Source organism: Dermochelys coriacea, chromosome 3, assembly GCF_009764565.3.
Source record: "Dermochelys coriacea isolate rDerCor1 chromosome 3, rDerCor1.pri.v4, whole genome shotgun sequence".
Lineage (NCBI taxonomy): Eukaryota > Metazoa > Chordata > Testudines > Dermochelyidae > Dermochelys > Dermochelys coriacea.
In genome coordinates this window covers 84,632,726-84,644,938 of record NC_050070.1, presented here as the reverse complement: position 1 = coordinate 84,644,938, position 12,213 = coordinate 84,632,726, and the positions used below count along the sequence as shown (strand labels likewise).

Sequence of the window (12,213 nt, the reverse complement as noted above, 5' to 3'; positions counted from 1 at the left end):
ATAATGGTTACGCTTGTTTGGTTAATTTGCTACCCTTTCTCTGTGTTCTTTATTCTTTTAATTTAAAAGGGGGGAAAACAGTATGTCTGAAACTATAATTGCATCGTGTGTGTGTGTGTGTGTGTGTGTGTGTGTGTGTGTGTGTGTGAGAGAGAGATATACATATAAAATTATCTTGGTCATTGCCCTCGGTGACAAGAGGCTCACGTTGTTTGTTGGGCTGCTGTATTGCCGATGCTGAGGTGGTTGCAAGCGCTGAGGCCTGAGCGGTAGGCGGAGATATTGGTGGCATCTCCGGTGCCAGCTGCTGCTAGGGGGCGAAGGATGCTGACACGACTGACGCCGACCTGGATCTCAATGCCTGGCTCTGACACTAAGCTTGATGATAGGCCCAGTGAGCCCGAAAGGGCCACTGAGCTGGTGGTTGCCATTGAGTTGGCCACAGCGCTGGAAGAGGCTGGAGGTGTCACCAAGATCTAGACCTCCTGCTGCTGGACCTATCTGAATGCCTCAGGCTCCGAGGTCTCCAAAAAGAAAGACCACGGAGGAGCTGTACTGGGTGGTGCCAGTGACTGGTGCCGAGCCTCTGGGTAGTGGTGCGGTTCCCCCACATGGGCAGCTGGCACCAGGGAGTGGCTCAGCAGAGATGGGAAGAGGTGTGATGGGATCGCTGGCTTGCCCCTACATGGGATAGGTGGTCAGGTTATCACCGGTGCCTCATCCCTCCTTGGAGAATGCGGTGCCATCAGGCGAATAAGGTCCTGCACTGCCTCAAAAGTCTCTGGAGTGGAGGGGAGTTGAATGTCCTGACCACGACGGTCTGGAGAAGGGTAGTGGGCTGGGCTGGACTTGACTGAACCCCTTGCGGAGCAGCGTTGACAAGCCCCTGGGAGGCACCGGGCCCAAAGTAGACTGAATGGGCTGAGGCCTCCCTGCTGCTAGCTCCTTAGGCTTAGGAGGGGAAGAACCCCCCTCTCCTGCCTCTTTTTTTCTTCTGGGCCGCTGAAGACAAAGATTGGCACGTGACAGAAGTCTTATGTTCGGTGCTGTGTCAGTGCCAGGAGTCCTTAGCCTCCAGCTTGCACGCTATCGGTGCCAGTGTGCTGCACGCAGAGGCTCTGCCAACTCGGGGTCAGGCTGCGGATGGAGGGCTGCTTCCATGAGGAAAATTCAAAGTCTCTGCTCCTCGGCCGAAACCCCTTACAAATGCAGCACTTGTCCTTTTGGTGACTCCTGCCAAGGCATTTCAAACAAGAAGTGTGTGGGTCACTTGATTGGAATGGACATGAACAACACATCTTGAAGATCAATAGTTACAAGATGGTGAGTAACTGTTTTTTACTTCCTGTAATGCAGTTATCTACTTTGAAATTACAGGAAGACCTTCAACATCTTAGAAACCTCCAGTAAAAGATAGAGATGGTTTTTAAAAAAAACTGGATCTGTTTCTAAAATAGTGAATTGAAAAAATTAGACTGTGCAGAATTGAAGCACTGTGGAATTTTATATATATTAACTAAAAAGAAAAGGAGTACTTGTGGCACCTTAGAGACTAACACAAGTACTCCTTTTCTTTTTGCGAATACAGACTAACACGGCTACTACTCTGAAAACTATATTAACTGTATTGCAACACTTAAGCATAAACGAGGATAGATTGGAGCATCAGCCATACCCACCGAACTTTAGCCTTGCTTGGCTGAAGACAGATTTGTTAGATTAAGTTTTTAGAAAGATGCACCAGTTCGTGAACATTCAAAATGGAGACTTTTGTAATCTAAACAAAAGCAAATGTGTGTAAATTTAGTTTTTAATATGCTATTCAATGCTAAATTCGATCTCTCCTTAAGTTTCATTCTTGAATATATGCCGGATACCAGGATGTTACCTGGTAACAAGACAGCATGGTTCCAATGTGCAGCTTTGGTCAATAAAAGTGAATCCTGCAGAAATGGAAAAGTCGATCCCCACCAAATATTGATCTGTGGCTGTTATATGGCTAACCTCACAGCTTACAAATAATTGGTATGCTGCAGAAAGGAAATGCCCAAAAAATTCAAAGCAATTTGGGCTGAATTTTTAGAGATCTATGATTAACACAGATCCTGAAGATGGATATGTTACTTCCCCTTCCTTTTATCCTAACCATCTTCATTTACTTTTGTGTAGTATTATGAATCTGGTATTTCGGTGTATTTGTTGTATTGGGGGGAAAATATATATATTTTTTAAAGGCCCAGTTGGCTTCAACCTCTGGAGCACAGTTATGTATTACTCTGTGACACATTGAAAAGGTATAGGTCTAAGTCAGATGTTCTCAAACTGTGGTCCGCAGACCACCAAGTGGTCTACAAGCTCCATTCAGGTGGTCCGCGGATAGTTCCCTCTAAGGTGTGCACCTGGGCAGCTGCACACGAGAGAATGAAGGGCCACCCACCTAATTAATGCAGCCACACAGGCGTGGCTCCACTAATTAGGTGCCTGGACCCTGAAGAAGACACGCATGTAAAGTGAGGTATTGGCCTTGGGGGGGGAATAGGAGATAGATGGGAGGGGAAGTGGAGTGAGAAGAGGGGGTGGAGGGTGCGCAAGGCTGTGGCAGCCAGAGAAAGAGGAGACATTTCCCAGCTCCGAGGCTGGGGCTGGCCCTCTCCACAGCCCCAGCTCTGAGGCTGCTATGGTGGGGGAGAGAGGGCACATCCATAGCATTAAAAAGGTAAGACTACTGATATTAAAATATGAGTTGTGTGCTTTTATTTATAGAACAAAAAATATTTTTATTAAGTGTTTTTTATATAGTGCTTTATCTAAAGCACTTTACAATAGTTAGTTAATGGTACAAACAGCATTTGGAAAGATCATTAAGTGGTCCGCCGAGACCCTCAGCAATTTTCAAGTGGTCTACAGGGAAAAAAAAAGTTTGGGAACCACTGGTCTAGGTGAATATGGATTGTTGTTTTTCATATTTGACTCATTTTGTTTTACTTCTGTTTTAGAATTTACTTGAAGCTGCCACAAAACTTCCATTATATCTCAAAAACAAAGCAGTCTTGCCACTTAAATTCAACATACCACACTCTGAAGGGATCTTGGCTGTGTAGTCATGCCTACAGAGGAAAAAAAGGTATATTTTTAAAAGTGTTAAAATCCTAGTATACACAAGACAGTTAGCTGGGCAAGATAAAACCTAGAATTACCCAATTAACCTCAACGTGTTAAAACTACAGCTACCTTATATATAGTAGGATTGAATAAGTTTAACATGTTAAAGATGTTTTTGTTTTTTTGTTATTTTTGTTTTTGCCTCGTGAAGACAAGATTTGTGTTCCACCACAGCATGGGAAGCCATGTTGTCATACTAAAACTAAACATCATGCAGTGAAAAACTAAGTGAAGACAGGAACCAAAAATTAACTTTTTGCTTACTTATAAAAAGTAACAATTTATAGGTGCAAAACTAAATTGCTGTAATCTAGGTTTAAATCAATATAAATATCCACCCACTTAACCACATTGGTTTAACATCACACCTTCAGTGTGCAACTTTTGGTGTAGGTCCACTTCTGAGAAAAATGGCCATAATCTTCCACTCAAGCAACCCTCTCCACAGCTGCCAGGGTCTTCAGTCAAGGCAACAAACTTCATGATCAACATGGACTGTTGTTACTGATTTTCAACAAAACTTGGAACATTGGGGAAGTTCTAGAGGCCTAGAAGAAAACTAATGCTGTGCCAATATTTAAAAAGGGTAAATGGGAGATGATGCAGGTAATTATAGTCCTGTCAACTCCACATTGACCCTTGGCCAAATAATGGAATGATGATATGGAACTTAATAACAAATTAAAGATAATATAATCAATACCAATTATCATTACCTGCCCTTTCTTGGCATGGTACACCTTGTTCAACACCAGTGTCTGAGTTGCTCATACAGCCTTTTACGCCCTCTAATCTTCCTTTTGGGATGCCTGCCTATAAATATCATGTGATCCTGACTGCTTTTCTTAACTTTATTTCAAAGGTCCTGCATATCTCTTCAGAACGCGCTGACTGACTGACTCTCGGTCTTCTGGGTTTGAAAAACTACTAAACTTTTATTTAACCAGATTAAACAATTGGGTTCAGTAACCTTTCTCCTTCTTACTCCACTGAGGAAAGTTTTTTCTTTATAAAAGCCCAACAGTGCTTCCACCTTCCTAATTCCATGACTGCCTCTCTGATCCTGCTGCTCATCTCCTCAGAAGCCAGTCTGAGGATATTTCAACTTCAGATACCCCAGAGTTCCAAATGAGCAGTCTTGATGGAGCTTCCATCTAGGTGTCCAAGCCTCTGTCTCTCCATGTACCCAGTGGCATATTTGTTTTGGTATTCATCCCACAACATACCTCATCATACGATTTATCTTCAATTATTCTATAACAACGTCTCATATCAAACCATTTCACGTTAACATATGCCCTTCTGCGCACCAAACAATGTGGTTTTGTGGAACATAGATCTTCTCAACCCAGCTTTTTGTATGAGATTACAAATTTGCTAAAGGTAATGTCAATGTAATTTACTTGGATTTCTTTAAGGCATTTCACTTGCTACTGCACAACGTTTTGATTAAAAAACTAGACTGATATAAAATCAACATGGCGCATGGTAAATGGATTAAAAACTTGCTGAATGATAGGCCCCACTATAATTGTAAATGGGAAATCGTCACTGTGTAGGTGTACTTCTAGTGAGATCCTACAGAGTTTGGTTCTTGGCCCTATGCTGTTTAATATTTTCATCAATGACCTGGGGAAAAAAACAATTACTGCAAGTTTTCAAATGACAGAGATTGGTGGAGTGGTAAATAATGAAGAGGACAGATCACTAATATGGAGGGATTGGTAAACTGGGCACAAGCAAATATACATTTTAATACAGCTAAATGTAATCGTATACAGCTAGGAACAAAGAAGGTAAGGCCCTACTAACAGGATGGGCAATTATCTTGGGAAGCAATGTCTCTCAAAAGCACTTGGGGGCCATGGTGGATAATTAACTGAATGTGAGGCTGGGACCAGGAGGGATAATACAATCTTTGGATGTACAAAGAAGGGAATGTTGAGTAAGGAGGTTATTTTACCTCTGTATTGGCATTGATGCAGCTGCTGCTGGAATATTGTGTCCAGCTCTGGTTACTCCTGGGGGAATTTGGCGCCACTGCGTGTGTTCATAATTAATGAGCCATGCATATTTTTAATGCTTTGCACAGAAAAAAGCTTCTGCTGGAATGTTGCTGCAGTTCTGCCTTTTGCCCACCAGAGGGTGCTATGGAGCTAGAACAGAGCACTAGCTCCCAGCAAAAAAAAACTTCTGCAGTTCTGCCTTTTGCCCACTGAGGGCACTGTAGCACTAAACACAGCAGCTGCTCCCAGCCAACTAGGGAAGAGAAGGAGCCTGCCTTCTTCACAACACTTGTTGGGCCAGATCAGGAGACAGGGGCTATGGGGAGACAGACAGCGTGGGGTGCTGAGGGGTCAGACAGGGCTCATAAGGGCTACTGGGGGAGGAGCTGAATGGAGGTGGAGATGCAGGGTCACATGGGCAGAGGTGGTGCAGAGCTACAGGGGATCAGCAGTGGCTGAGTGGGGGCACAGGAATGGGGAGGGGTGTCTGCGTGGGGATGGAGGGACGGGTGGAGAGACACGTGGACAGGGGTGCAAGGACAATCTGGGTGCAGGGACACATGGGATGGGGCAGATGCGCCTGACTGAATGGGAGAGGCTAGGGTTTGCATGGGGGAAGCTCCCTAATAGTCCTGTTTCTTCTCCTCCAGCCCCCAAAAAAACCCCTATTCCATACTTTTCCTACTCCTATCCAACCACCTTCCAAAGTTCACACCCAGACTCCTTTCCAACAATTACTTTTCTCTCCCTCAGCTCCTCCATTACCCCTGACTCTCCAAAACCTTTGCACTACTTGAGGAGTGAGAGAAATATGGTTCTGTATTGAAGTTTAAATGAATTATTACTCGGAGTTCTGTATTAATATGCCTAGTAAGGAATCTATTTGTCAAAAAACATTTTCTGAATCTTTGTTGTTGTCTCTATTGTTAGACATACTTGCTGACAGGTATTTTGAAATAAATGACAAAAAATTGCAACTGGAGAGGTGTTGTTTTGATAAAATATGCAAAATTTTGCAGAATTTGAAAATATTGCATACAGAATTTTTAATTTTTTGTTGCAGAATTTTTAGGGTTTTTTTGGTGCAGAATTCCCTCCAGCACTGATGCCCACAATTCAAGAAGGGTTTGGAGAAGAGCCATGAGAATGACTAAAGGACTGGTGAACATGCATTCTAGTAAGAGGTGCATGTCAATCTGTGTAGCTTAACTAAGAAGGTTAAGGGGTATTTTGTTAACAATATACAAGTATGGGGAACAGAAATTTGATAAGAGGGATCTTCAATCTAACAGATGAAAATATAACAAGATCTAATGGCTGGAAGGTGAAGTTAGACTGGGATGGGCAAACTTTTTGGCCTGAGGGCCAGATCTGGGTATGGATATTGTATGGCAGGCCATGAATGCTCACAAAATTATTCATGTTCAAACAGGGACAACACAAGTTTGTTTCAAAATCAACAATATTAAAATAATTCTGTTGAACAATGCACTGTTAGAAAATTACATTACTGAGCTGTTTAGTGATTTTACCACACAATTTTGCTCCTGTCTGAACACACATTATATGTTAGCTAAAACTTTTCAGTGTACTGCACTATATGTAAAAGTTTGGTTGTTTTCACATTTATTGCTGATTTCTTTGATTTGTGATTAGCTTTGTCGAACCATCAGTGTTTCTCCATTTGACTGTGGCAATAACCAAAATATAATCAACCTATTTTAGCTTCAAAGTAAAACGTAATCAAGCAATGTTGTTAATCAGTTTAACTCTGAAGAAGAGATATTCAAATAAACTTTTAATCTGGCCCTCAAGCTCCATTGCCTCGCTCCGGCCAGGGAGTGGGGTTGGGGGCTTGTCCCATTCCGCCAGCACAGCGTCTGCCGGAGAGCAGGGCACAGGGCCTTGCTGGTGCACTGAAGCAGGGCAAGCCACCGACCCCACTCCCCAGCCGGAGCAGGGGAATGGAGCTCAAGGGCTGGATTAAAAGCTCTTGGTGGGCCAGACACGGGCCATGGTTTGTCCACCCCTGAGCTAGACAAATTCAGACCAGAAATGAGGCACAAGTTTTTTAATAATGGGAATAATTTACCATTGGAAAATTTAGCAAGGATTGTGGCAGATTCTCCATCACTGGAAGTCTTTAAATCAAGATTGGATGTTTTTCTGAAAGATATGTTGTAGTTCCAACTGGAATTAATTGAGGGAAGTTCAACAGCCTATGCTATACAGGAGGTCAGACTCCTATATGATCACAGTGGTCCATTCTGGCCTTATATTTGAATCTGTGAACTAGATCTTGTGGCAGCCTTTGAAACTAACATTATCAGCATGGACATATGACCCTGTTTATTGCAATTAGGAGAATATCAGCACATGATACCAGCTTAGTCACTGTGCCTAGTCCCTGACAGTGATCTGGGAAAATTGAGGACTCATTATTTGGCAGTCCTCTTACAATTTGTGAATTCTCTTCCTTCTTTCTAACTTTGAATCTTCTGTCAGGAGGTACAGTGTATAACTATCAATCTGGCCAGCCTGAGGTTTTATTATACCACATAGCTATGTACTGTTCGAACACTTAATAATGCTATTTGGATGTACTAGTCAGAGAGAACGTGCACTACTGTTAAGACAGATGCATGAATGTGGGTTTAAGAGAGCTGAGCTACAGAAGCAAATTGTTGATTAAAAGGTAGCTCAGTTTGGGTTTGCTCCTTTTTAATTTTATTGTAGCTCCAGTAACTTTAATATATAACATGACTAAGTTTTAAATTTGTAATAAAATTGTTTTACTACAAAATTGAAAATCAGAAGCAGCATCCTTAGAATATACCATTTTATTCAAGCAAAAAAATACTTTGTAGTGTAGACCTGGCCAGAGCATTATCAGCACAGTGATGTCAGGCAGGGGTATTTTTAAAACAAACATACAAATAAACCCCCTAGCTAATAGAGAGATGCCAGCAAAAGCAAAGCAGCTATGCTCCCAGAGTACTTCTGTTGGCATAGCAAGTGTTATTTGGGGAGGTGGTACAATGCCAGCAGAAAAATGCATTCTCTTGGCATATGCAGCATCTACACTAGGAGGCACTGCTGATATTGCTATACTGGCAAATCATATGTTGTGCAGACAAGGTCTCAAACAGAACTTTACAGTTTCAAAATCTAGTATAAATATTAGTTAATGAATCCTTCCAACACTCCTATCAAAGTCTTACTGGACTGTCTGTCCAACTTTTATTTTCAGCAGTCCCCCAATTCAAGGGTATGCCACTTCCTGAGTGACTGGTAAGGGAACTTGGGCTTGGCCACGGTGCATTCCATCCTAGGGACCGTTCAATCAACAGCCAAGGTTTGCTCTACCCTACTGCTTTTTCCCTAGGTTGCCTCTGTCAAGCTTCTTTCTCCACCACCCCTTTGCATAAACCCTTCCTTCTGGAGCAGGATCCCAGGACTGCTTCCTTCCTGGCTCTCACCTTTTCCTGCTCTTAAGTCCAGAGCGTGACTGCATACTTCCATTCTGTAGCCTCCTTCTATCCTTGCTTGCTGGTCTTATGCCAGCCCTGCCTGCTACTGCCACTGGGCTCAATCCTCAGTAGGTGTCTGCCTCTGAAGCCTGACTCCTCTCAGGTGTGGTTCAAAGGGGCTAAGAAACTTGATAGGCCACATTAACTCTTTCCAGGCCAGTGTGAGATGAACACACCATCATAGAAGCACTTAGATACCATGATAATAGAAGCGATATAAATACTTAAGACAGGTAAATTTTCTTGTGTGACTTCTAAAAGAAGATTTGAATTTAACTGTCCAAATAGTAAAAGGTGGGTGCACGTACCCATACATCCACCTAACGTCCATAAGTGGGTCTGTTTTAATTATGGGTAGAGGTTTTAGTGGGAGGTCTCTCTCATGGGAAGAAAAAGTAAACATTCTATTTCTATTGATTTGTCTTTATTTACTTTTTCATTTGTGTGTGTGTGTGTGTGTGTGTGTGTGTGGATGGATCACGGTACTATTTTTTTTTTTTTTCATTTGCTGATTGACTATCCTAGCTATGTGTTGTGCACCTCAGTCACTTTGGCACATTTGAAAACTCCACCCAAGGAGACCAATGTAGGATGCAGTTAAAGATCTAGCACTGTGTTAATAAAATGCCCAGTGAAAATGGCACTCTCATAAGCAAACCCTCCTCCCTGCACAGCACTAGGATATGTATAATGTATGTGCAAGCGGAGTTTCTATCTGTAAGGCTTGTAGTACAACTTGAAGCTGCAGAGCACTGGCCCTGTGATTGGAGTTGCTATGGTGAGCAGAATTCTGTTTACACTCCCTCCTCCAGCTGACCTGGAGTGAGGCTGGACAGCCAGCAGAGCAGCAGCAACCAAAGGAGGAAAAACCAGAAGACAGTGTGTGCGGTGGGGTGAGAGTGCCATGGGTCCCCTGCAATTGCAGCAGTTGACGGTGGTCGGGTTTCTCAAAGAGCCTGTGTTCCACGTGGCGAAGCGTACAGCAGAGGTAACTCCTCCCAGGCCATTGTTGCAGCAGAAGAAAGCAGACAGTCTGAAATTCTTCCTTTCTGTTTCTGCTTCCTATGGGCTCTAGAGACAGGAGATTGCAAAAATAGTGGCCGGCATTATTGTTAAAATCAAATACAAAGCAAATTAGAAGATGGTCTGTGGTCCTAGATATTTTTATGAAATTAAGATTTAAAATTCTACATTTTGTTCTCCTTTAGAGTTTATAATTTAATCTTATGTATGCATTTATAATGTTCCCTTCACATTGGTATCAACTTATTGGTCATACAGTTTTTTGTCGTCAAGCATGTGGTACTTAGGATCCTTCAGTTGGTTGTTCTAAAGTATTTATTGCATATTGTGATGCCACACAAGATTTTAAATATAATGAAACACCATCTGACTTGCTCTGCACCCTTAGGCACGTCAGTTAACCTTTCCTTGCACTTCAATTTCCCCTACTGTAAAATGAGACTAAAAATACCTACCTTGCTGGGGTGTTGGGAGATTTAGACCCAGATCCTTGGTCATATCCAAGCAGCACACAGTGCAGCTTAGCATGAGATGTGCAAATGTGACCTTTTGTTACTCTAATCCTAAACGAGCTGGCTGCTGAGCTTGTCCCTCATCTTTAGAGCAGCCTAAATTTACCAGCTGCAGATACAGCTGTGGCAGAAAGGTACACCCTGTCCATGTTCATTTTTCCCTGGCCACAAACACTAATGTGGGAACAGAGAGTGGGGACTGAGTAGAACCCTCCTACACTGGGATGATTCTCCAGTGCCCAGCTACTGTGGCTGTAGGGCCATGATCTGTGTAAAGCACCGCAGGATCTAGGCCTTTAATTTTTCATGTTTGTAATACATTTTGAGATTCTTAGATGGAAGGTACTATAGGAATACAAATTATTATTGAGACATTGCAAACCAGCCTGAATAAAGGTCTAGAAAATATACTCCTGGAAACAATTTTGCACTCCAGGAGATGAGCCTAAATGGCCTAACGGGAATGTTCCATATCTAACTTCTACTGTACTGTTCATAAAATGATAGAGGAAACAAGAACTGGAATTCAGGATCTCCCAAGTTCTAATCCTCACTGTGCCCCTGATTCACTTATGGCTTTGGGAATGATCTTGCAAGATGCTTAGCATCTGCAACTCCCCATGAAGTCGAGAGCAACTGATGATGCTCAGACACACTATGTCTGTGGCAGTTTCCCCATCTGCTTATCCTCCCGCCCTAATTGGGGTAGTGTGAGTATAACTAGTTAATGTTTAGAAAGCAGCTGCTTTTGCAAATGCTAAAAAACCTCTTAAGTTTTTAAAATACTAATTTAAAACAGTTTGTGTAGTCTAATGTAACTGTCGGGAGCTATGTTACATGTGTGAAAAAACTGCCATGAAATAATCAAACTAAAACATAGTGCCTGGATCCTAATCTGTTTAGTTAAGAGAATACCAAATGTAATGAGAATTTTTCAAGTAAACTGCCTGTAAGTAAATATTTCTTTTATTTTGAAAATCTAGGCTCTGAGGCTGAATTTTCCAACCAAGATTGCAGAGCCTGTAGTGCTTCCTCTGCTAGAATTTGCATGGCATGAATATTTACAGGAGAAAAAAAAGGTGCCTCTTCCCCCCCCCCCCCCCAAAGTGAATTGTGCTTGAATTACCTAGGTTTAGCTCTGATTTGTCAAGTGAATGCTATCTTCTATGCAGTAGATAAAGATTAAGGTGTTCTATACCTTCTCCAAGTTCTGTTCATGATACCATTTGGTTGGTGGAGAAACATAAAATAAACAGGTATTTTGTTTGGTTTGGGAAGAAAACTAAGGTAGGACTAGTCCAAAAGAGGAGGGCGATGGTCTGTCCTTTTCTCTGTGGAAACTTTATTTTAAATATACAGTATTTGTAATGCTTGCAGAAGATATAGCATTGGGAAGTATTTGGAAGCCAAGTCCTGTATTTACAGCAGTTGCAGTAGCAAGTGCAAACTTCCCCAGATTGGCTTGCCAATGTGCCGGGATCCTAGTCTGAGGAGACCACTTCTAGGGTTGAACAGAATAGGCCTCCTTGCACATCCATTCAGTTTTTGGCATCTCTGCTAAATCTGCCACTAAGAATTCAACTGTATTGTGGGTGGGGGGTCCTCTATATCATAGAATTATAAAAATGTAGAACTGGATGGCACCTCGAGAGGTCATGTTGAGTGTTGAGGCAGGACCAAGTAAATTTAGATGATTCCAGTATCTTTCCAGGTATCAAAATTAGTCTGACTGGTCTACAATGCCCTGGCTCCTCTTTGTTCCCCTTTTTAAAGAGAGGTACTTTGTTTGCCCTTCTCTAGTCCTCTGGGACCTCACCTGTCCTCTGAGTTATCAAATAATTGCTAACATTCCAAGGTTGCTTCAGCTAGTTCCTTAAGTACCCTTGGTTGAATTTCATCAGGCCCAGCCAACATGAATAAACCTAGCTTATCTAAATATTCTTTAACCTATTCTTTCCCTATTTTGTCTTGTGTTCCTTG

At 42.3% G+C, this 12,213-nt stretch overlaps 2 protein-coding genes across 17 annotated transcripts in view; both read left to right on the top strand.

Moving 5' to 3' along the window:
• PPIL6 (peptidylprolyl isomerase like 6) overlaps nucleotides 1-12,213 on the top strand; it is a 39,373-nt gene that overhangs the window by 4,369 nt on the left and 22,791 nt on the right. The window contains exon 1 of one of the 2 annotated variants that reach the window (XM_038394113.2): nucleotides 8,391-9,686. The exons of the other annotated variant lie outside the window; for it this stretch is intronic. Within the exon in view, the coding sequence (XP_038250041.1) occupies nucleotides 9,603-9,686 (84 nt within the window). The 5' untranslated portion in view covers nucleotides 8,391-9,602. Of the gene's footprint in view, nucleotides 1-8,390; nucleotides 9,687-12,213 lie in introns of those variants that run through there. 2 annotated transcript variants of the gene reach the window in all.
• The window catches only part of ZBTB24 (zinc finger and BTB domain containing 24), a 35,192-nt gene that overhangs the window by 18,486 nt on the left and 4,493 nt on the right, over nucleotides 1-12,213 (top strand). For 3 of the 15 annotated variants that reach the window (XM_043510804.1, XM_043510803.1, XM_038394102.2), the window contains one exon: nucleotides 11,217-11,305. The exons of 2 other annotated variants lie outside the window; for them this stretch is intronic. In XM_043510804.1, the coding sequence (XP_043366739.1) occupies nucleotides 11,217-11,290 (74 nt within the window). In that variant the 3' untranslated portion in view covers nucleotides 11,291-11,305. 10 more of the 15 variants (XM_043510808.1, XM_043510805.1, XR_006279906.1 and 7 more) reach the window with 9 other exon arrangements.